The sequence below is a fragment of the Acanthochromis polyacanthus genome, chromosome 9 (genome assembly GCF_021347895.1).
Source record: "Acanthochromis polyacanthus isolate Apoly-LR-REF ecotype Palm Island chromosome 9, KAUST_Apoly_ChrSc, whole genome shotgun sequence".
NCBI lineage: Eukaryota > Metazoa > Chordata > Actinopteri > Pomacentridae > Acanthochromis > Acanthochromis polyacanthus.
Genome location: NC_067121.1, coordinates 38,748,151 through 38,773,744, shown reverse-complemented (window position 1 = coordinate 38,773,744; position 25,594 = coordinate 38,748,151). Strand labels below are relative to the sequence as shown.

Below are 25,594 nucleotides of genomic sequence, written 5' to 3'. Positions count from 1 at the left end.
TTTATTATATTTTTACTGTATTTTACTTTATTTGCTGTATTGTTACTATATTTTTACTGCACTTTTACCATATTTCTATTGTGTTTTTATAATATTTTTATTATATTTTACTGTAGTTTACTTTATTTTTACAATTTTTCTGCTGTGTTGTTACTATATTTTACTGCATTTTTACCATCTTCCTATTGTTTTTACAATATTTTTATTATATTTTTATTATATTTACTATATTTTTTTTACTGTACAATATACTTTTTAAATATTTTATTATATTTTTACTGTATTTTTACTATAGTTTTTACTGTATTTTTACTGTGTTTTTAATGTATTGTTTCTATACTTTTACTGCAATTTTATAGATTTTATTGTACATTATTACAAAACGGTCCAAAAAGTAGAGTCACTTAGAAATGTCCTTATTTTTGAAAGAAAGGCATTTTTTTTTCAATGAAGACAACATTAAATGAATGATAGATCCAGTACAGACATGGACAGGTAGAGACAGGTAGAGGGCATTCAGTCAGTTAATCGACAGTTAAAGTGTTGATTTCTTTTTTTTTTTGATTGCTTGAACAGTTGGTGACCACGTCTGAGCAGGTTTCTCTCTTAGTTTTTTAGTTTTAAGCAGCAAATCAATCCACAGTCAGCCTTTGAAATGCTGCAAAACAGAGACGAAAAAGTCCCTTCATGTCTATGGTTGAGTTCTAATTTTAGAACCCATATTTGTGTCTGTAAAATTAATCCACATGAAAACAAACCTCAGTACTAAAATAAATCTTTTGAACCGGATGCGTCTGTCAGAAATGTCCTCAAGGACAGTTTTACTGTCGTGTACTGAACATACAGGAAGTCTAAAAGATGCATCTTTTGATAAAGTTGAGATGAAGCGAAGTAAAAAGCCCTCATCAGTTACCTCAGAAATCTGAGGCGAAGGAGAACATTAAAGGACACGGATGAATCAGAGTCTTAAAGCTTTGAAATGGACTCTGCACCTCTTATTGTAGCTTCACAGCAAACCACCCAACAAAACCACGCTGAGGTCTTCAAGAGTTGGTGCTGAAAAGACTCTCAGGTTTCTTGAAAGCTACTTAAAGCTCAGTGACAGAAGAGATATTTAATGAATACAGACAAACACCAAATAATGGAAGAATATACGCTACTGTTCAAGGGTTTGGGGTCGGTTGTTGCTAGAGGTACAGACCCGTACCCATAGCCTGTGGACTACGGATACGGCCCTTTCCATTTGCCAATCAGATACGCGAGATCTGGTCACGTGACTCCCGGTAGACGCTAGCGGTACGGACCCGTAGCATCGGTACTACAGGTACGGACCCTAACCTGACCCTAACACTAACCCTAACCTTAACCTTTGCTTACCTTTCAACAGTTTGCAGTGGTTAGCAGTTTCTTGACTGGCGAGACTCGCGTACGGGTCCGTATCTGTCTGGCAAATGGAAAGTGCCGTATCCATAGCCCACTGGCTACGGGTATGGGTCTGTATCTGTAGACACTACCTTTGGGGTCATCCAGACAGTTCCATGTTTTCCATGAAAACTCCCATTTTTATCCATGTGCTAAGATAACTGCATAAGGGCTTTCTAACCATCAATGAGCCTTTCAGCACCATTAGCTAACACAATGTAGCATTAGAACACAGGAGTGATGGTTGCTGGAAATGTTCCTCTGTACCCCTATGGAGATATTCCATTAAAAATGTCCACCTAGAATAATCATTTACCACATTAACAATGTCTGCACTGGATTTATCATTCATTTCATGTTATCTTCATTGGAAAAAAACTGATTTTCTTTCAAAAATAAGGACATCTCTAAGAATCTTTTGGACAGCAGTGTACATAAAGAGTGAATCGAGTCTCATCTACTGTGTGAAAAATATCTTAAAATTCAGGCAAGTTCCAGCTTTTTTCCCTGGTTTTATTTCCAGAATGATGAAAGAAAACCACAGAACTTCCCTGGAGAGATTGGTGAGACGGATGGAGGTGTGTTCGGTTTGTTTTTATCAGCGAGGCATCTAGCAGCATGTGGGAAAGAAGCCGGAGACGAACTCACTCAGGGAATGCTTAATTAGATCGGTCCGTTTTCCTAGAACAACAGGACGGCTTTAATCAGGCCAACAATTATCTTCCCCTCGCTGCAATTTCCGGTTCTGGGCTTCAACGTTGGAGGTGTTTGTGTTTAATCAGCTGACTCATTCGACACCAACAAAAACAGACATTTATTCACCAAAATCTAAATGTCATGCTCCAAGACGGAAATTTGTCTGCAGCGAAATGACATCGTCTCAAATGTAGAAAAATCTGATCAAGTGTTCGTCAGAGGCGACAAAAGTTCCCCACAGTGACAGAATTAGGATGAGGTGATTCAGTAAAACATGGAGGACTAATAGACTGGCAGACAAGCTTATTGACAATCCGGTCGATCCAATTCAGCATTGACCGTGTGGAATCATGACTCACTGCGATTGTTATTTTGCAGAGTTATGGTTTCCTACATTGGGGCTGACATTTGAAATGAAAAGATCAGTTCCACACAAAAAGGCTTTTGCTGAGACAAAGCAATTAAACCTCAGAGGTTATTGCAGTCATCAGTCAAGAAAAAAATGGAGTCCTTCACCTGTGATAATTACCTGAAGAGCAGGATGAACGTATCCAATCAGAACGCCATCTGAGTGTGAAACTGAAAGTCATCTCACAAACATCTGCTGTGTTTAGTTCACTGAGGACAGACAGTTGGTGTTTAGACAGAGTGACATAAAGTTGGTACAGTTCATGATTTATTTATACATCCAGCAGTTACAAATCAACATTAAACTTCATTTTGAATCATGTTTGTGTTTTCCTAGTGGGTGTAAGTCTATTATTTACTCTCTTTTTGCTCTGTTTTGGTCTCCACCAGCTGCTGATAGTTGTAGTTCTTCACCAGTTCGTCCAGCTACATCCATCTGCTATTGTGATCATGTACAACGGATTTTTAGGGCTTTCTGTCTGAAAAATCTCTTTTGTTTCTCGCTTTGTGTTTCCTTTTTGTCTCATTTTTCTCATTTTGTGTTTTGCTTTAGTTTTGTGTTTTGTTTCTGTCATTTCGTTTCACGCTTGTGTCTATTTTAGGAGGCTTCATCCATAACTAAAGCAGTTATTAGCTGCAGCTCTGCCTACATGCACCCGAATAACTGAGAAGTCTTAGCAATGACTTACATGAGAACCGTATGATTTTGACAGCTAGATTTCTTCTGTGTATGACCATAAATTAAAGACTTCTCGTGTTAATAATCTGATCTGAACTCAGACTGAAGCCGACAATAACCGTCTTTATTCCGGACAAGTTAATTATGAGTTAGCTTCAGACACATTTGCACTATAAAGGAATCTTGCAGATCTTGTCCTCTGCTGCACTCCGCACTGAAGCAGCCGAATGCATGGGAACAGCTTTGATTTCCTGCTTAACCCAGTTTCTCTCAGCTTTCTCGTTTGCTCGTGCTCTTTCAGCTCAACTGGAAGCAGAATCTCACGGTAGATTCTACAGACTGATTACTAAAAGTCACCAACTCTGAAAGTAGATCAACACAAAAAGGGCAAAATCTGATGCCAAAACTCGCTCTACTTAAGGTGGTATACGACTGATAAGTCCATACGACTCATTCAGTCAGTCCTTTATAACTGAACACGTAGTCTGTTCCAAAACTCGTATCAAATGTCAAAGGGCATAAATCATTGATGAACTGACATAATGAACCTCATCAGCAGCAATGACTTTAACCTTTAATGAACAACACTGTTAATTTGTTCTTTGTGCAAGACCTCTTTGTCCTAATTTCAGCGATCAAAATCCTGAACGCTGGTCAGCTGAGGACTATTAAAAACCTGACCTTTGCGGTTTCATGTGGACAAACACCCATTTCTGTAGTCAGCTAATGAACTCCAAGGCACTGAAAAGGATAAGCTCTGCAATCTCGTTATACACTGTATTGTATAATGACAATAAAGAGTGTTCTGTTCTATTCTATTCTGTTCTATTCTATTCTATTCTAGACCAGCTTCAAAAAGTCCCTTTCCAACTGTCCTTGCTGAACAAGTCCCATTTCTCCACAGTGTTCACTCATTTTTAAGGTCCCTGGAGGTGTGAGGACGATTCTTGACAGGAACAGATGAGTGACGGTCATCTGGTGGTAGAAAGACGTTTCCTGACCAGCTAGCAGTTTGGTAGAACCATGTTGGGCTTCTTTTTTCTTGCTGTAATGAACGGCTGTCTTGGAGATCTTCAATTTTTTCACTACCTGTCTCTCTCTCATGCCAATTTCCAGCAGTGCCAGTTTTAGGAGTTATGTGAGAGCTGACAACTTCTGAGTTGTGCTACGGCTTGAATGTCAGCAGGAAACCACTCTAGACCTTACATGTGCTGCTGATGACATAAATGTCCTCTTATATATCCTGGAATACAATGAAGCTGCAGCATGTCAAATAGGGCATAAAGTATGATGGAATCAGCCTCATTTGATGTTGAAACAGGTACCAGACATTAAAACCAGACATTAAAATGAACCAGGCATTAAACAAATAAGAAACTGAAGAAAACAAAGATGGTCTAATCCTTTTTAAAAACACAGGAGCCATCTCAGTGTTGCCATGAAGTACTTTTTCTTTTCTTGTCTTTAAGAGCACTTCAGACCCTGACAGCTCTTTATTTTCAAGGCATCGAACTTGTGTGATTACAGGGAGCATTTGATGAGATGGAGACACGCTGACAGCAATGCTGCTCATCTGTCGACGCCACAAAGGAAGCGGCAACAGCAATTCACAGGAGGAACAAAGCATCAATAAGCTCACAAAATGTTCAAATCACTTGGGCAGGAACTGCAGACTCCTTCCATTCACAGGTATGGGCAGTGGAAATTGGTTCCACCCGAGGTGTTTTTACAGAAACACAGCATGTCAGATTGCATAAGGACGATGAAGCTGTGGGGAGCCGGGTTGGTTTGGGAGCTCTAAGTGTTTAAATGACAGAAGTCTTTATACACTTTCAAACCTGTATTTGAGCTGCTGAAGTAAGTTCTAGTGACGTTAGTTTACTTTAGTGGATTCTATGAAATTAAAATTACACTTTGTTCATTTAAATTCAGCAAAAGTGCAAAAAATACATTCACTGCTCCTCTAACACGGAGAAACGACCACATTTCTTCAGTTGTTTTTGTTGCTACTCTGTTTTTTTAAGAGACATACTAAGAGACATACTATGCTACTCTTTTTATTTTTATTTTATTTAGCCTTTATTTAAACAGGTAATCTTATTGAGACACTGAGTGTCATTATCAAGAGAGACCTGTCCTTAAATCACATTACAAGACAACACTGAGTCACCTGTCCACTGAGTCACTGAGTCACAAACAACACTAAGGGATCTATACCAGACAATATAACACTGAGTTCCAGACAAACAGGGTCATGACAAAACACAACATAGACATTAAAATGGATGTGCAAAGCGCCAAACAATGAAGTTAAAATGTAAAAACACTAAGAACAAGAACAAGTCCTAAAAGCTGATTTCTCCATAGTGTTTAAAAGACATTTGAGGTTCTCCTCCAGGGGAATCAAGTGGGACAGCTTCAGACTCTACTGAAGTGAGTTCTCTGGGCTGCTGCTCTCCTCCTCTGGTGTTTTCTGGATTCTTCTCAGCTTCATGCCTTCGTCCACCTGGCCTCTGTTGACTCGTCCCGCCTGCCGTCTCTGGAGCTGAAGCTGGACTGGATCAGACCAAAGTACCGTCCAATCACGATGCCAGCTGCCTCTCAAAAGGCTCATTCATCTGGCAGCACTTCTTCTGAGGGGAAGCTGAGCTTCAGCAGAACTTTGGAGATGTGTTCCAGTGGTTGGTGGATGTGTGGGGAGATAGACAGGGACCTTTGAACTGTTCAGAAAGGAAAACAGGAACCCATTGGTAGTTTTAGTTTAGGGTGCTACTGTGGTGTGTTTTTGGGTTTTAAGAGGTGAACAGGAAGAGGTTTTTTTTCTTATTGATGATCTTTTACTTTGTTCCTGGTTGGAATGTCCATCAATGTCAACGTGAAGTTCACTTTTAGTTCTGTTGATTTGTTTTTATTTTACTAACATTCATTTGCTTCTAACCCCCTCACATGTTGTGTTGTTGTAAACTTACTCTTTCAAATAAATACTCGTCTGACCCTCTGGAAACCAGCGTTTGGACTGTTTTTGTGTTGCTGCTCACCTACTTCAGACAGCCGGGACAGAACAACGTTTTTAGAGCGACCTGCTATACTATGGACGTTTTCTGGACCAAAGGACATACTCTGACGTTTGTTGGGCGACACGTTGTATTATAGGCTTTTCTAATTGATATATTTCGATGATGTTTTTTTTGTTTTAGTTTTTTGTTTTGTTTTTTTAGCAACATATAAGAATATGAACAGCTTTAAAAAATACTCTACTTTTACTTGTGCAATGAACTATTATTCTATGGCATTTTTTAGACCACATATTAAACTCTGATGTTTTCTTAAATAACATACTATTTTGACAATAAACTGACTACGACATTTTTGAACCACATATCATACGTTAGAATTTAAGGCAACATCCTACCATTTTGTGCTTTTTGACCCACATAATAATCTATGGTTTATGGTCTATCATTGGTGTCTATGGAGTGTATGGGGACTGTCTGCAAAGCGAAGCTACAAAACTCAGCTAATCTGCGTCAGTAGCACTATAAGGACCATTGTTTTATCAGAACCCTGAAACTGCCATCACATGCACAGACAAAAACAAGTACAGAAAAATGACTTCCAAGCAAAATAATGGACAATTAAATGGTAATAAACACGCTCCGCTTAAAACATCCCCCTGCCTTATATATAGTGCCTCTAAGTGCAAGAAATAATAATATATACTGGATGATACACCTACAAAATGATACATCTTCACTACAATAAAAACAATCAGGTCAAGGTCGTACACCAAAAAAGGCAGATCTACATTATGCACAGGTGGTGTGGGTGCAATATGCATGAAATACTTCAGGTAGTTTCTGACATATGCTCCAGAAACAGAATCAAGAAATATTGGAAGTGCCTCACAATGACCTTGAAAATCAGATCAAGGTCATACACCCCAAAAGGCACATCTATACTATATAGAGATGGCCTGGGTGCAATATGAATGAAATTCCTCAACTAGTTTCTGAGATATGCTCCGGAAACAAAATGTGGACGTACGTACGGACATGCGTATGGATGGACATACGGACGGACGGACGTGCCCACGCCAATATTCCCCTCTGTGCCTACGGCCGGCGGGGGATAAAAAATTCTGTGAGAAAGTCTATCTTTCAGCTGTTTTAGGCTGACGGCATAAAAACGATGATTAGTTTTAGGAAAACATGTTGAATGTTATATTTAATGTTATATTAATGTTATGCTGTTTATCTCCTTGTTCCCTGGCGGCTTGTGGTGGAGACGGCCCAAATATTCAGATCCCTTCGTCTGGTCTCCCGGGTCCAAATTTTGTTTTGTCTTCAGTTAAACTGAAGAATTCCCAAACAGCGGAGGTCTTCAGCATCTTGTCTTGTGTTTATGCAACGAAGTGAAGCGTGACGTCAGAGTCGGCAGCAACCCGGACATTCGGGTGGTGGTAAGAAACAGGAATGGAGGAGCCGAGATGAGCCGAACACGACGGGATGAGGCGATGTGTGCCGAAGACTCAGGGAAGAGATGAGCTCCGAATATTTTTAATATGGAACTTCATTGTGCCAAGTGTAAATATGAATATAATTAATATCCGGATACCGCCGTAGCGAACGAATATTTGGATATTCGGGATATTTGGGTCCAGCCCTAATAAATACCAGTGAAATTAATCTGAACAAATAGGACAACACTGCCTAAAATATTAAGTTAATGACAATTAAAATAATTTACTACAAACCTGTGACACCTTAGTAGCAGTCAGCACTCTAACACTAAACTTAAGCCTAAAAGTCAGAGAAAATCTGTGGAAATCCAAACTAAAATCTCCCAAAACATCACCAACTAACTTCAGTTTGTAGTGGAAAGAATGTATTCTGCACACGATGCAGCCGTCGTCAGTTTTTACTGAGGCTGCACCTGAACAACACACTGCACACAGGAGACCGCCAGAAGCCATTTCAGTATTCATAAACACCAGAACCTGCTCCACTTTTCCACCTGGAATCCAGACAAATGCAGGTTAGATGAGAAACTGGAGGCGTGAAACTGACAAACAGCCTCTTTGCATTCTGAATGAGCAGAGACTGGAAATTACTGGACGGAAGAACGAGTGTACAGCAGGAAACATGGCAGATCAAAATGAGATTCAAGAACCGTGAAGAAAGACAGAGGAGGGGAAGAAACTGAGCTCCACTGACACGAAGACAACCAGCAGAATGTGAAAAATAATGTAAAGAAATGGAGAAGAAAAACAGTCAGAGAGAGCAGTCCTCCTCCAAGGCTGCTCAGTCATTGGATCATTTCCGATGGATGAAATCTTTAATAAAATATGACCTTGTTCTGTGCACAGGCGTGTGTTCTGCATGTGTACGTTATGTACGGATACCGAATCACACGACCTAAATATGTAGCAGACGGCGGGAATTGATGGGATTCAGAAACACCCCACAATTTAATCATATGTTCTTTGCATGACTTCCAACTGATAAGTCCTCAGCGGTGGATTTGTAGTGGGACCACAATCAGCTGATGTAGTGTTGTCATGGTTACAGTGACACCGTGCTGCTATCTGGCAATGCCACAGAAATCTTTAACAAATCTCCACATTTGTCCAAAATCATTAGAAATTTGTCCAGAACTTGCTCAAAAAATATTTTTTTCCTGTTCACAATCTGTCCACAATGAGTTAAACATCTAGGATGGCTTAGAAGGGTTCCAAAAAAGATTAAAAACAATAAAAACACGTCCAAAATTACTCCAATTTAAACTTGTAAAATAAGTGTGTTCTCTAAATGTCGTCAAATTTTTTTCAAAAATCACCCTAAATATGTGCAAAATGACTGGAAATTACTCAAATTTGTCCAGAACTGGCACAAAAAAATCCTCCTTAACTGTTCAAACCCTGTCCAAAATGAGTTAATGGTCTAGAATGGCTGAGAAGGGTTAAAAAAAAAAAAGGGTCCAAAATTACTCTAAGATGTCTTAAAACTATTATAATGATCTTTAAAAAGAAGGAATTATTCACAGTTACAGGTTCATAAACACTGGTGGTCCTCAGAGGTGGATTTGTCGTAGGATCACAATCAGCTGATGTAGTGTTCACTTGTTGTCATGGTTACAGTGACCCCATGCCGCTATCTGGAAACGATACAGAAATCTTTAACAAATCCTTGGATCCAGACTATAAGCCGCATCACTGCCAAAATCTAATCACTTGGTCCTTGTGTCATTTCTGACCTTCCCTGAAAATTTAAGCCAAATCCATGAGTCTGTTTTTGAGTAATGTTGCTGACAGACAGACAGACAGACAGACAGATGTATGCCAATCGTCACAGAACTCCGCCGTTCCTTGGCAGAGCAATAAAAGGAGACTAAAGTATCACCTCCAGCCTCCCAGACTTATTAAATGCTGTTCACTTGTGTTTTCTTTGCTGCTCTTAAAGCTTCAGCGGAAGAGAAGTTGATGCATCGACTCCTGATTCAGTCTCCATTTTGTACCGTTGATGTGACTTTAAGCAGCCCCGAGACAGCAATCTAAACCCATGCAAACAAGGTCTTCTTCCCACAGCAATCAGAGTTTTCCAGTATTCCCTCTGCTGGGAGGACGGCGCTGCGCTGAGGCCCAGATAAGACTCCCACCAGAAGAGTGGGCTGCCGACGTCTCTATTAGCACCCGACTCGCACACAACCGGAGGCTCCTCAGCACCAAACCACAGCATCTAATGAAGATCCCAGAGGCCTCCAGTCGACACCGAGTTGTGCGCTCCAACAGCAGCAGCCTGCATTTCACCCCCGAAGCGTCGGGAGACAAACATATACTTGTGGACTGTGTCTGCTGCCTCTGCTGTGCTGTGTGTGTTTGGAATGATAATGAGTCTCTTAACATGATTACGGTCAACACAACCATCAGGATGCAGGAACTCTGATGGTCAGACAGGAGGAGAACACTCACCTGTTATCCCGTTAAATCCGATTTTAGCCTTTGATTCAGATTTAAATCCTGCAACTCTGCAACTGTCCGATGGGTGCCTAAGTTCAGCAGACGTTCGTGGTCTACAGAGGATCAATCCTAGGACTCTGGTGATACTTTGATGCCAACGTTTTACTCAGATTCTCACATGGATTGCCATGAAATTTGGTCCAAAAATTCCCCTTAAGGTTGTCAAGAAAGTTAATTGACTTTTTCCTCACGCGATTATAAGGTTTAAATTTGAATTTGCTCATTTCTTCAGGAGGAGGACTGAGCAGCCTTGGTGGAGGACTGAGCAGCCTTGGAGGAGGATTGAGCAGCCTTGGTGGAGGACTGAGCAGCCTTGGAGGAGGATTGAGCAGCCTTGGTGGAGGACTGAGCAGCCTTGGAGGAGGATCGAGCAGCCTTGGAGGAGGACCGAGCAGTCTTGGAGGAGGACCGAGCAGTCTTGGAGGAGGACCGAGCAGCCTTGGAGGAGGACTGAGCAGCCTTGGAGGAGGTCCGAGCAGCCTTGGAGGAGGACTGAGCAGCCTTGGAGGAGGACTGCGCTCTCTGAGGGCTTTTTCTTGTTGTTGATCTGTGACTCAATATAAATCTTCTGTCTGGAAGCAGTGCATACCTGTCCACCACCCTGAGCTCCACATCATTGCTTTCAACTACATAAACTCATCGAAAAATGGAGCATAATCACTTTTCTTTCTTATTTTTTCATCCATAAACAGATTTTTCCAGGGACCTTACCGTCACAATGAGCCCCCTCTCCTGGAAGTATTTGACCAGAGGGATGGTGTTCTGTTTGAAGTTGGTGAGCCGGCGGTCGATGGCCTTGGGGTTGTCGTCCGGTCGTCCCTGCTGCTCGGCTCGCTTCTGCAGCCTCTCCTTCAAACGGTGGTTAGTGCAGGCCAGGAACACCACCAGGTCAGGAGAGCAGATCTGCAGGAGAAGAAAGCAGCATTACAGAACATTCTGCACCGCTACGACAAACCTCCATTCGTACGAGAGCCGGAGGCGCTGGGGTCAATCTCATGATAAATCCTGTCCATTCAACGACAATTCTCGCAAATAGAAAGACTTAATCTCTGTGGAAACTTTGAATAAATGGAGACTGTTAACCAGGGGTGTCCAACATGCGGCCCGCGGGCCAAAAGTGGTCCTCCAGAGGGTCCAGTCCGGCCCTCAAAGTGTAAAAATTACAGAGAAGACATTAACTGCAGATTGTAAATTAGTAAAACTATAAATTTAAAATCATTTCTAGATCATGACAAGTTGTTTTGATCATAAAGTAAAATACTAGATTGTTCTTTGTTCTTTTGTCATTGGAATATTTTGTGCTGTTTTTTTTGTCTGACTTTTGTCGTTTTGTTTCTGGTTGTTGTTTTGTGTTTCCTTTTTGTTCTGCTTGTGTTTTTCATCATATTTTTGTCATTTTATGTGTTGCCTGTTTTTTGTATTGTTTTTTGCATTTTGTGTTTTTTGTCTCAGTTGTGTTGTTTGTCGCTTTGTTTCTCGCTTTTGTCATTTTTTGTCCTGTTCATGTCGTTTGTGCAATTTTTTTGTCTCATTTTTGTCGTTTAACTTTTTTTTTTTTTGCTTTGTAACTTTTTTGTCAAACTTGTCTCTTTTTTGTTTTGTTTTGTTTGTCTAATTTTTTGGTCATTTTATGTCTCATTTTTTTTGCTTTATTTGTTCTTTTGTGCATATTTTCTGTCGTTCTGTGTTTTTTGTCTTGTTTCTGTCATTTGCCCATTTTTTGTCGCTTTGTAACTTTTTACTAACGTTTTGTCTCTTTTTTGTTTTGTTTCGAGTCATTTGTCCCGTTTTTGTCATTTTTTTCTCGTTCTTGTTTTTTTTGTCACATTTCTGTAATATTTTGTTTTTGGTGTTTTTGTTGTTTTGATCATAAGATAAAATACTATATTGTTCAGTTCCAGATACCTGTGATTGTAATTCGTAGTTGTGGTTATTTATAGATTATTCTGTTGTCATTTAACTGGTCCGGTCCATGTGAGATCAAATTATACTGAATATAAATGTATAAATGTCACCCACAGTCCTGAGTTTCCCTGGATTGAATCCTAAAGATTGAAGCCTTGAAAATAGCTGCAAGTTGGGTCCAGCAAAGATGCAATTTTAACACAGGAGGGAATTAAATGAGTGAGACAGGAGAGACTGTCCAATCCCCAATGGAGATGAGAACATAACCTGCCACACAGACGGACTGTCTTTCTATTATTACTTTCATTTGGTGAACAGAAGAGAATGAAACTGCAGATAGTTCCAGAAAAGTACACGAGCATCACTTGTTTTCTTGGTTGAAATTAGAAGCAGCAGATGAAGCTATAGGTGTGATCACACTTTGCAGAAGCTTTTAGACACATTTAGAGTTGAAAACAAACAGAGGCGGCAGATATAAAGTGTAATACAACAGCTCATGTACGAACAACACTCTCATTACTGTGTTTTTGTTGTTGGCAGTTACCTGTTGTTTGCACACTTTTCTTTCTTTTTCCTTTTTTTTTTTGTATGTTTGTTTGAGAACCAACTTTTTCTTTTAGATTCTGAGACCAGCAGCTGATAAACACCACCTGTCCAAAAAAAAAGTCTCCACCTGGATTTAACTCAGCTAATAGTTAAGATCCTTCCACTGGATCTTAACTATTAGCCACCGTCTTGCTTCTGAATTCAGGGTGCTTCCATCTAGATGTAGGACAGGCAGATTTAAAAAATCATGGGTCCCATTGGCCTTCTTAATAATGAACGTTTTTTAACACCTTTATAATTCACTCTGCTTTGTGGTCATTTTAGCTTCCCTTGGGTTTTTTCTTTATCTTTGTATCTTATTGCATTTTAATTGATTACTGTTATTGTTGTTGTTTCTGTTGTGTATTTTACTGTTGCGTATCATTGTGTTTGTTGTTTTTGCTGCTGGCTGCACCAAAAATTGCCCCGTGGGGACAATAAAGATTTCTTGACTTGACTGGACTTAGATAATTACTGCAGTGATGGAACAACTTCTTTAACCCTGGCTGATGCAGTGAGGAGCTTCTCATTTCTTAAATGTTGGAAGACAAATCCTGTGGTCACGGAAAGGATGTTAATCTGTCTCAGAAGGGTCAAATTATCGGCCTGCATCAAGCGAAGACAACAACTTAGGAGATGAAACGACTAAAATCAGGATTAGAACCGTCCAACATGTCATTAAAACCTGAAGGATAGTGGAGAACATCATCTTCAGGAACAAACTCTGAGATGATCGTAGGAACCCAACAGTAGAACTCACGGTTATGTTTAATAGTGAAAGTAAAAGGGAACTCAAAGAATTGGGCCTAAACAGCTGTAGCTCTAAGAAAACCTCTGATCAGTGAGGATGATCAGGAAAAAAAGCTTCAGTTTGCTGTGGAGCATTAAGATTGGACTCTGGATCAATGGAAGGTCATGAGGTCTGATGGGCCTCATGTTGGACACCCCTGTATTCGAGCGTGACTTTTTTTTTATCTGTTCTTTTATTTTAGATTCTCTGAAGCTACAAGTTTGAGTGTTTTTCACTATTGTGCACCTCTGATCAGATAAACAGCTGTTTTATCCAGAAACGGCTGATAAATCGCACAGCAAACTGCTCCTGACGTCGTGTGTGGATCCTTGGATTCATCATCAGTAACCACAGCGGACAGAAAACCCACGCCAGTGTTTACACCTCCTCCTCTCCGTGGTAATTGTTCTTTCTTTCCCTCTCTCTGGGAACAGTCTGGCTGTAATGAGAGCTCATATTGTGGTCGCTGTCGTCTCTCGGTCCACTCTGTCTGATTCCACTCACGGCCTGAGAGCTTCCCACGGACGCAAAACGAGAAAAAGCGAGAGGATGTGTGGCGGAGAGACGGATCTCTAACCAGACAATAGCCACAGAATCACACACTCCCCTGTGTTTGGTAACTGAGCTATTACTGAGGTTATTATCAGCAGCTCCAGCCGTTTGGAACACCGAGATGTGATTAAACTCAGATTCTCTCAGCGTCTGCACAGCAGCTCAGGGTGGAAACGAGGAAAACAAACAGACAGTCGGCGGCAAAATGAACTCATATTTCCACATTCACCAAGCTGGGAAGCCTCGTAATTAAAAAGTTGCCCCATTTCTCGTTTTATAATTTGATAGCAGATAATCTCAGAAATCGAATTCAGCCGAATGGACTTTCTTTATCGTCGCGATCTGATTTGAGTTATTTCGTAAAAGGGTTGACGGCGGTCCGTAAATGGACCCGGGGGTCGGATGAGGATCAGAGGAAGTTCACGGCAGATGACATCTCACAGATAACACAAGCATGAGGCGGTGTTTACGACCGTGTCCCGGCAACCGCTCAGAAACAGCTCAGGAGGTGGCCGGTGATTGGACGGGAGACGACCACACAGATCAGCAGCTCTGGGATTTACAATCGAATAAAGTGACAGCTGGTTATTAAAGGACACAACTCCGCTGTGCTCCGACAAACCCAGAGACCAGGCGCTGCCCAGACGAGACGACCTGAGAGTTCACAAAAACTCAAAAACTCGCTTCAAGAGGATTTCACATCAGAGTTTGGCTCCGTGATGAACTTATCTTTACTTATCTGAGCATAAAGCGCACGTCGACTGCACTGTGAAACGACTTTTAGCAGATTTCAAAATTCTTTAAGAAAAGAATTTACAGGTTTTTGGGACAGAAACCTTTTTTATGAGTTTTAAATTTTTTTTTAAATTTACATCTTTTTACAGATTCATTCTACTTTGTTAAAATATAAACATCTAATAAAACCAAAAATGCAAAATCTGTGCATACTCTCTACAGCGGAAGTTAGTATTTTTCCAAATCCTGACTGTTTTACAGCCATAAAATGACACTGTTTAATTATTATTTAATTTTTATTTAAATGAACAATTTTTATATCATATTTTACTGCACTGTAAAACATTTAAAACATTTTTAAAATTCTTTTTAAAAATACTGATTTTTTACAGAAACATTTTTAACAGTTTTAAACATTTTTAATTTTTTTTGTTTTTTTACAAATTCCTTCTACTTTGCTAAAATATCAACATCTACTAAAATCAAAATGCAGAAACTGCACATAATGTCTACAGCAGAAGTGAGTATTTTCCCAAATCCTAACCAAGTGTTTCATGATGTGTGAGCATAAAATTACAGTTTAACTACTGATTTGTTTAATTACACAGTTTTATTATTTTTTATTTTGCAGCACTGTAATTTTAAAAAACACATCTTAACATTTTTTAAAAATAATTTACAGTTTTGCTTTTGCAAATTCCATCAAATTTGTTATAATACAGATAAAATCATAATAAAATCATAAATAAAAATAATAAACTCATGAATAAAGTGTTAATTTACATATTTCCTGTTTTTTTTTTTAAAGGCAAAAACTGCTCATAATCTCGACAGCAGAAGTTTGTATTTTTTCTCAATTTTAAGTGTTTTATAGCTATAAAATGGGGAAATGTTTCAACAGTTTTTGATGAAAACATTTTTTAAAAATGTTTCTTTAAGAAAACACTGATATATATAATCACTTTAAATATTTTTAGTATTTTTCTGAAGATTTTTACTCATGTTTTGAAAAGCATTACAAGAATTTTCTTTCCAAATTTGGGGGATTTTTTTTTAAATAAAACTTTTCGGGGAAACTTTTAAGGAATTATTGGAATTTTCTTCCTGAGAGTTTTGCAAATTTTCTGAAATTTGAGGAATTTTTTTTGCTGAATTTTTGATTTTTTCCAGACAACGAAACAATATTTTGATGCCCATAAATGAGGACAACAGGAGGGTTAAATCTTGTACTTAGGTGTGAGCTTGACTTTTGGACAGACTCTGGCTAGCAGTTTCCCTCCACTTCCAGTCTTTATGCTAAGCTACGCTAATGACCTCCTAACTCCAGCCTCATCTGCCGACATGAGAATGTCTCACAATCATAATTTAATCATCTGACTGCTTCAAGAAAGCAACTAAACAGACGTCCTTCTGCGTAAGTCACAAACTGCAACCATCTGAACTCTGTTTTCATGTTTGGTTCTGGCAGAGCTGTGAGAACTCTGCCATTTTATTACTGGATTTTTTTCTTCACACTGACAGAAACGAAGAACAAAGCTTCTCTTCACATCCTCCCAAGAGAGAATTTCTGTAGTTCCTAGTTGCTAAGAAACATTTTGTGTGTCCTTTCAGCATCCAGTGTCACGTCAGACGCTGGAGTCGGCCTTATTTAACAGCTCCACGTCCAATCAGCTGTCAGATCAGAGCTAAATTAAATCTCATGCAAATCCACGTCTCCTCCAGCCGGAAATGTCAGACCAACAACCAAATGTTTAGAATGATGAAACGGAGTACAGAGATGTGTTTAAATAATCACTGCATGGATGTTTACTGCTGTCCTGTCATTCCACACATAGATAAAGAGGCTTCATTTTTTAAATAAAATATCTATATTTAACATTAAATTGAGGCATTTCTACTTAAAAGAATCAGTTTTTTTATAATTTTGCATAGAGATAAGAAGGTTTACCACAGAGAAACTAGAAGTGAACGTACAGAAAAGGAGATAGTTTGAATAATTATATATTGAATATTCTTTATTTTAGTTTTATACATAGTTGTTGCTGCAACCAATGTTTCCTTAATCTGGTCAGAACTTTATCGTTCATTTAATGAATGATTTAGGGCAAAAATGTCAAAATAGTAGTGAAATAAAACACGTACTGGAATTGCTTGTTTTTAAAACTTAAAGATTTTCATCATTCTCATCATCTAATTCAAACTACTGCAGGAAATCTTCACATTTCAGATGCTGGAACCAGAACTTTTTGATGCATTTCTGCCTTAAAGACGAGTTCAAACCATTTTATTGCCAGCTTGGGCTGGACCCAAATATCCTGAGTATCCGAATATTCGTTCGCTACAGCGGTATACGGATATTAATTTTGGTATCCGAATATTCAATCTTTAATAGGGCCTGAGTATCCGGAGACCAGAAACCACTATTCGGGCCAGCCCTATTGCCAGCTGACAAATAAGTCCACTTTACACCACAATTAAATGTGTTTTCCCCTCAGCCAGCTCTGCAACAACCACACGAATCTAACTGCTACTGCGTTAGTACTGCATTGGAGCTTTCTTCTGGCTGTCAACAAACACGTGGAACAGCTGGAACTGTAGGCTACTGCTGTCTCAGTGCTGTATGACTGGATATCCAAACATCTCTGACCTTAATCATGCATAACTTTAAGTCTGAATACAAAAGGGATAGTTAGGTTCTATAAAAACTCACCCTGTACAGCTGGCATGAATGGAACATGAGCTACAGATATCCAAAACCATTTTCATACGAGGCTGTAATCACGTTTATTTCAGCTGTAAAGTTGAACATTTTAAAATGGATCTCTATGGGGACCGACTCGCTTTTGGAGTCAGCCTCTAGTGGACATTTTTAGGAACTGCAGCTCCATGTTGGTGTCATTTTTTATCCTCACAGGTTGTTGCTTGATTGTTCCTCGTTGACCATTTCCCGTGCTTAGTGTCACAGATTGTTGACTTGTTGGAGTATTGAACATTTGCTTGTCTCTATAGCCTCTATGGCGGCTGAATTCCCATAATCCTTCACTCAGAGAGCCAGAAAGAACATCACTGAACCATAAATCTGCCTTTAATTGGCTTTGCAGAGCACTGAGTTGATGGATTTTTTTGTTCCCTGGAACTTTAATGGTGAATAATGTGCAAAAACAGTCAGTATGTTTTATAGCACAGTCTTTCTGAACAGATGTGTAAAACCTTAAGGCTCTTTTAGTTTGCTGTGTTCTCCTGCAGGTTGTATTTATTCATCAGTATGTGACTATATAATGTATTTGGACATGATATAAAACAACTATAACATAACTAACAGCTCATTTTCTGTGAAGCTAACTGTTTATTGCCCATAGTGTGCATGTTTATTGTCTCCTGTAGGACCCTAATGATCTGTTACAGGTCATATTTACAGCAGTTCTTTCCTGCCACAGACAGTCTAATCTAATCTCACGGTTAGTCAGAATTTCATTCATTCTTACAGTCAGTTTCCTGTAATAATTCTTTCAAATTCCTCTCTCTTTTTTTTTTTAACCTTCGTGTCGTCCTGCAGGTCAAAATTAACTCATTTTAAAGTTTGGAAATGTAGAAATATATAAATTTTTTCACATTTTCAACATTTTTGGGAAATCCTTGAACATTTTTTGGTGGAAAAAAGAAATGTTTAAAATGTTTCTTAAGAACATTCACATAAAAATCATCCAAAATCCAGGTTGGTTGATTTTTTATGTGAATGTTCTGAAAGAAAAAAGCTTTACTGATATTTATGTAATCATTTTAGATATTTTTAGGATTTTTTTTGGGAAGATTTCTTGAAAAATTTTCTTGCCAAATTTGAAGATTTTTTTTTAAAAAATATATATTTTTAAGGGAAATTTTTAGGGAATTATTGTAATTTTCTTTCTGAAGGTTCTGCAAATTTTCAGAAATTTGGGGAATTTCTTTGCTGATCTTTTGGATTTTTTTCAGACAAGGAAACAACATTTTTTGGTGCCTAAAGTGATTATATATTTATAAGAAAAACTTCTCACATTATTTTTCAGAACATTCACATAAAAATCAACCAAAATCCAGCAAATTTCGCTGGATTTTGATTGATTTTTGTTAACGTTCTTAAGAAACATTTCTTTTTTTCCACCAAAAAAATGTTAAGAAATTTTCCAAACATGTAGAAAATGTGACATCAGAAGTTTCACTGTGAAAATATATTTTTTTCCATATTTTCAAACTTCAAAACGGGTCAATTTTGACCCACAGGACGACACGAGGGTTAAATAAAGGTAAATAAATAAATATTAAATAAATGTCTGCACAGGCCGTTTATGAAGGCTTAAACCAGCCACATCAAACCGAATTAACACGACAATTCTGGAGAAACCTGCATTTGTGTTTTGAGTCTCTTTGTATGAAAGTTCAACAAAATCTAACTGAGCAAATGACTTCTTGTAAAGAGCTTTGGTCCACTAAACAAGCTGAATGCAGAGACCTTTAAAGGGCTAAACCGAGTCCTCGCTGCTTTACGCGTCGTATCATTCGTGTTCTGAAAGGTTCAGTGCTTTATTTCTGATCCCGTATTCCCCGGCGGCGTGTGAGCTCAGAGACGACTGAGTGATCCTCTGAGGACCTGCAGCATCCATTTTCATCGCTCACCCCATGCTGCTGCTTTGCCCTTTCCAGCATCACAGCAGCCATTCATGAGCTGCCCCTGTGGGCCGCCACCGCCGTCCTGCTGCCTTTATGCAGACCGTCCAGCCCTTCATCCTCCTTTCAAGCCTTTTCACAAACACTTCTGTTGACTGTGGAAGTGTCAGGTCGTCTCTTCATCCCTGTCAGTCTGCCTGTGGGGGAGCCGAAATCGACAAAACGCATCTATCTGTCAGTGTCGCTAATTGAATAGTCGCACAATGTTGTTGTTTTTTATGCAGGAAAAAATGTGCCCTGTCATAAAACAAGCAGTTTTCAAAATCAAACTGCGACTGATTTTGAAAACGATCCTGAGGTTGTGGCTGGTCATTGGTCAGTGGATCTGCCACCTCGTTTTCTAAATACAAACTCATTATTTTATAAAGAAAAATGAGCAGCAGCTACTTGGCTGCACGACGATGATTTCAATGTGGAGGTCGAGGAAGAAAATAGCACATCTTTGGCTACAGACACCTTCTAGTGTCCTTCATTCCATTTTCCAAAGTTCTTATCCATCTATCCAAAGTTGTTTAAATCAATCCACTGGACTTTCAGAAAGTTCCTTGAAGATGTTTCACCTCTCATCCAAGAGGCTTCTTCAGTTCTGGTGGTGGTTGGTGTTGCCTCAGCTTTTAAACCTCTGTGAGGTGTGTCCAGGGCTATTATTCCAACAACCGATATCAAAACTCATCTGACTACTCAACAATGGTCGTTGTGAGTATCGGTGGGGGTCAATGAAATGCGTCACTGAGCCCTCGTGTGCTAATGGTGGTCATTAGCCTGAGACTGCTGAGTAGTTCTTTTGGGGAGTTTTGAAAGGACCTGATTGTAGATTGGCGAAAGATGATGTCGCAGACCACCTCGTTCAGAGATGGCTTCTATACTTTGACATGGATGGCTTCTTTCACTCCTCTCTCAAACCATCTGTCCTCCCTGTCCAAAATTTGAACATTGGTGTCCTGAAACGAGTGTTCTTCTTCCTTAAGGTGAAGGATGACTGCCGAATCCTGTCCTGAGGAACTGGCTCTTCTGTGTTGAGCCATGCGCTTGTTAAGTCGCTGTTTGGTTTCCTCTATGTAGAAATCTGAGCATTCCTCGCTGCATTTAACTGCATACACCAGGTTGCTCTTCTGGCTGTGTGGTGTGGGGTCTTTTGGGTGGACCAGTCTTTGCCTGAGGGTGTTATTTGGCTTAAAAAAGACAGGGATCTGGTGTTTGCTGGACCACCACCAGAACTGAAGAAACGTCTTGGATGAGAGGTGAAACGTCTTCAAGGAACTTTCTTAAAGTACAGTGGATTGATTTAACCTACTTTGGATATCCATGACCTGGATGAATGAGAACCTACACATCTGTCTATCTATCTATCTATCTATCTATCTATCTATCGTTTTGAGGTTGTTTTCTTTTCCTCCTCTGGATGAACGTGTCCAATAATCACGTCCGGTCCGATCTGATCAGAGCAGCATCTTCCGTTCTTTTGTAAATAAGCTGAAAATAATCTTTAAAAAAACACAACCAGGACTTTCAAAAGTTCCGATTCGCTTTGCATTTCTCTGACAAAACCACTTGGAGGAAATCAGAACTAAAAGGAGGAGAGTTCAGTCGTTCTGTCCGTTTACAGGTTTCACATTTAAACATTTCATGAATTTATCAGCCTTCTCTGTCACTGATTAGCAACCAAATTAACCACTATTCTCCCTCATATTTACATACGGTCTCCTTCTTTACTCTCTGACTATCCCTATTAAATGTGGACTTTCCAAATGTTCTGGATCTTCTTCCCTTCACAGATTCATGCTCTGTGTTGGTAAGAATACCAGTAAACACCCCACTACAGCAAACTTTGAAAAACTAAGAGGGAAACTTCTTCAACGGTGTCATAACTCTGCTGCACATCAGCGACAAATTCAGCATTACGCTCTGAGAAGAATGAATTACTTCCACCTGCTTCAGGGGAAGTTGCAAAAACAGTAGCGTTGCGTAATTGTTCTTTTAGCAAGCTAGCAAAGCTCTCCAGCTCAGCGTTCTGTGAAGTTCCGTGTGGATCCGTGTCCACCAGGAGCATGCCAGTGAAGTGGGAGGGTGACATTAACGGGATCGGTTAAAGACGGAGGTTTGTTCTTCTGTTGGCGTCAGACAATGCCTCGTTTCTCTGGGCACGTTGGAACAAAATTTCAATTTGTTGGACAAAACGAGACATTTCCAAACATCTCATCCTGTATTGTCAGCATTTAATGAAATAATCAAGAAAATAACTGCAAGATAATTAATAATGACAATAAATCTGCAACAGCTTTTATCTTAAAAACCTGTTTTCAAGTATTTTTCAAAGCAAAAATGCCAAATGCAATTATGCAGCTTTTCTTTGCTAAAGGAAAGAATTGGGTTGAAAGTAAGACTGAAATGGGAGCATACTAGTCTGATGTGAATAACTGGGTCAGCATCTACAACACCTAGAAAAACTATCAAAAAACATGTGAATACTTTAACCCTCCTGTTGTCCTCATTTACGGGCACCAAAAAATAATGTTTCCTGGTCTGAAAAAAATCCAAAAATTCTGCAAAAAAATTCCTCAAATGTCTAGCCTAGCTGCGCTAGACCCAGGTCTGAAGACACAAGGGTCTAGGAACTCTCGACAGGGAGGGAGGCGGGCTAAAAGGTTGTCTTTCAAATCACTCTGCAGCAATTGGGTAGGTATACAACCAATCAGAGCAACGAATAGGCTGATGTAGTTCCAAGAGTGCCGGAAATCAGAGTATGCGGGAGTTCGATGAAGCCTTATTTATCTTTCTTATCCTTTGTTTATCTTTCAAGTTGAATTTTAGCTTCAAATCTTTAAGGGCTGTGGCCAAAGCCGAGTCGAAAGATAACTGTTTATTGTGTGCAGCCATCTTCTTGTCTATCCTTGTTTCTATGGTTGTTTCCGGTTGTTTCTGTCAGAATCGTCACGCCTTTGTCGTCACTGCCCGCCTTCTGACTCTACACTTCATGGTGATTGGTCGGCCAGTTTTAGGAGCATCCAACCTCGAGGCTGACCGAGGGTAACTAGACCCACCCTGGCAGAGAATTAAATTCGTTGCTGTGGGTTGTCTAGCGCGGCTAGGCTATCAAATTTCTGAAAATTTGCAAAACCTTCAGGAAGAAAATTTCAAGAATTCCTTAAAAGTTTCCCTTATAAGTTTTTTTTTTTAAATCCCCCAAATGTGGCAAGAAAATTCTTGTAAATATTTTCAAAAAATGAGTAAAAATCTTCAAAAAAATCCTAAAAATACCTAATGTGATTCCATATATATCAGTAAAACTTCTAATATTTTATTGAAGAACATTCACATAAAAATCAACCAAAATCCAGGGAAATTTGCTGGATTTTGGTTGATTTTTTTCTGAATGTTCTTAAGAAACATTTTTAATATTTTTTTTCCACCAAAAATGTTCAAAAATTTCCCAAAAATGTTGAAAATGTGGACATCAGAAGTTTCACTGTGAAAATATATTTTTTTCCACATTTTCAAACTTTAAAACGGGTCAGTTTTGACCTGCAGGACGACACGAGGGTTAAGAAAAGTTGATGTTTCATAGTCTAGAGATGGTTAACTCCTATTTGTTGTGTCTGAAGTCAGAATAACGCCACTGAAAGCTCCTTCAGATGTCTAAGATTAGAAATCGGCGTCTTTCCATGAGAACCGCGGGATGCCGGATGGAGAGGAAACGACTCCCGAACGCTGAGGTTTATGTTGACAGATGGAGATGTCTGATAGTCTGCAGCTACAAATGAAATGAAGCGAGGACAAACACAGCTCTGGACTGATGCCTTTTTTCAGCTGTTTCTATGTTCACTGCAGCTTTAACTGGTACCGATGCTGCAGAAGGTCCATTTGTTGCTTTAGAACAACCTGACAAAAGGATTCAGGAACATAAAACCTGCTGAACATCGTAAACCTGACAGCTTCAGGATCAACCACCGTCAGGAAAGATTCCCTCTGCAGCTCAACAGAAGCTGCTGGATTTAGCCGAACATCCCTAAAAGGGTCTTAGCTGTGGCATACGACGCAGCGCTCAGGTCAACATCTGCCATCTTCTTCACCTTATTGGAGGAAGTCCATCACGTGCTCGCCGGCCTTTAAGCCACAGAGATAGCATCACTGCTGGCAATAAAACACTCTAGCAAGCACACAGAGGGTGACAAATTACAGGAAAAATCAACGTGGGGAGGTGTTTGGACAGTGATGGGTCTCCATGTGCAGCCAGGACAGTTTTAGTGCTTCTTGGAGTTGATTGTCCAAGTCTCTGGAACGTCATTGGAACATCATTCTTCCAAATGTTTGTTAGGAAAATGATCGTATTTTATGATTAAATGTTCTTATTCGCTGTTATACTACATGACTGTGTGGTGTGTAATACATATGAAGCTGTGCTCAGTAATTTTCCATTGGTGGACCAAAGGATTGGATCTAGGGTTAGAGTTAGGGTTAGAGTTAGGGTTAGGGTTAGTCTGGTCAAAATGTGGTCAAGGACAGATTCAACTACTGTACGGGTTATTTCTTGTCTCAAATAGTTTCAAAAATATTTTTCCGTGAAGTGATTTTGAAAGTAAAGAACAAAACAGAGAAACAAAATGACAAAAGCATGAGAGGAAAGACAAAAATCAGACAAAAAACAACAAAAACTAGAGAAAATATTATAACAATGTGACAAAAGTTTGACACAAAATGACAAAAAATGAGACAAATACAAAAGAAAACAAAAAAGAGTCAAAAAATTGGACGCAAAAGTTACATAGCGACAAAAACGAGACAGAAAACTACACAAATTACACAAAGGAGACCAAAAATGACAAAAGCAAGAAACAAAACAACAAAAAAGTAGACTAACAACACAAGCAACACAAAAAAACACATAACGAGACAAATGATACACAAAACAACGAATAAAGCAAAACACAAAATGACAAAAACAAGACAAAAACACAAGCGAGAGAAAAAGAAAACACAAAACGACAAAAACCAGAAACAAAGCTACAAAAACAAGACAAAATATTACAAACACGAGGCACAAGACGACAAAAGCGAAAAACAAAACGACAAAAACATGAGACAAACAAAAATCGGACAAAAAAAACAAAAACAAGACAAAATATCACAAAAATGAAACACAAAACGACAAAAATGAGAAACACAAGAACAAAAACGTGAGACAAATGACAAAAATCAGACAACAAAATCAAGACAAAATGTCACAAAGTTTGAGACACAAATTGACAAAAGAACAATCTATTATTTCACTTTATGGTCAAAACAACTTGTCATGGTCTAGAAATTATTTCAACTTTATAGTTTTACTAATTTACAATCTGCAGTTAATGTCTTCTCTCTAATTTTTAAACTCTGAGGGCCAGATTGGACCCTCTGGAGGACCACTTTTGGCCCACCGTCCTCATGTTGGACACCCCTGCTGTAGTGGATCCGTGTTTTTCCTTTAATTTGTCCCCTGTGTGTAGGTCTCATTATCCTCTGCTCTGATTTCTCAACACAAACCGCTCCAGTTTCCGAGTGTCGCTCCACATCGGCGACACAAACCACAGAAGGAAAACAAGCGCACATGTGTGGTCGCCATGGAAACTGAAACTTTGATTTTTCAAGACTGAAAACTGAGTGTGGTCGACATGCGCCTCAAAGAACAGCCCCGTCGGAGCTATTTTCAGCTCTGGCGACGCGCCGGGTTAAACGTGGACTCTGGAGTGTTCATCATGAGCATTTCATCGACAGGAACACAAACAGGAGGAAGCGTGAACAGTAATAAACCGACGCTTTTTATAGAAGATGGTGGAGATGAAGAGGACTCAACCTTTCCAGGAGCATAGAAACCAAGCGGCTTCCCTTCGCTGGAGCTTTGCATTAGTGAGATAACGGCGTCCTTCACTGGCCTTTAAATGCTCGACACACACGGCGCTTCTTAGCTACTCAGGAATGTCTTTGTGTCTTTTGTCTTTGTGCTGGACTTTGTGAAGCTCAAATTAAATGTGTATTACTCAGGCCTGAGTTGGTGCTGCTGCTGACTTTTTCTTCTTTTAACCCTCCTGTTGTTCTCATTCATGGGCACCAAAAAATATTATTTCCT

The 25,594-nt window shown here is 39.4% G+C and overlaps 1 protein-coding gene across 1 annotated transcript in view; it reads right to left on the bottom strand.

Moving 5' to 3' along the window:
- ak5 (adenylate kinase 5) overlaps window positions 1-25,594 on the bottom strand; it is a 113,963-nt gene that overhangs the window by 61,058 nt on the left and 27,311 nt on the right. The window contains 1 exon segment of the mRNA XM_051952919.1: window positions 10,932-11,123. Within this exon segment, the coding sequence (XP_051808879.1) occupies window positions 10,932-11,123 (192 nt within the window).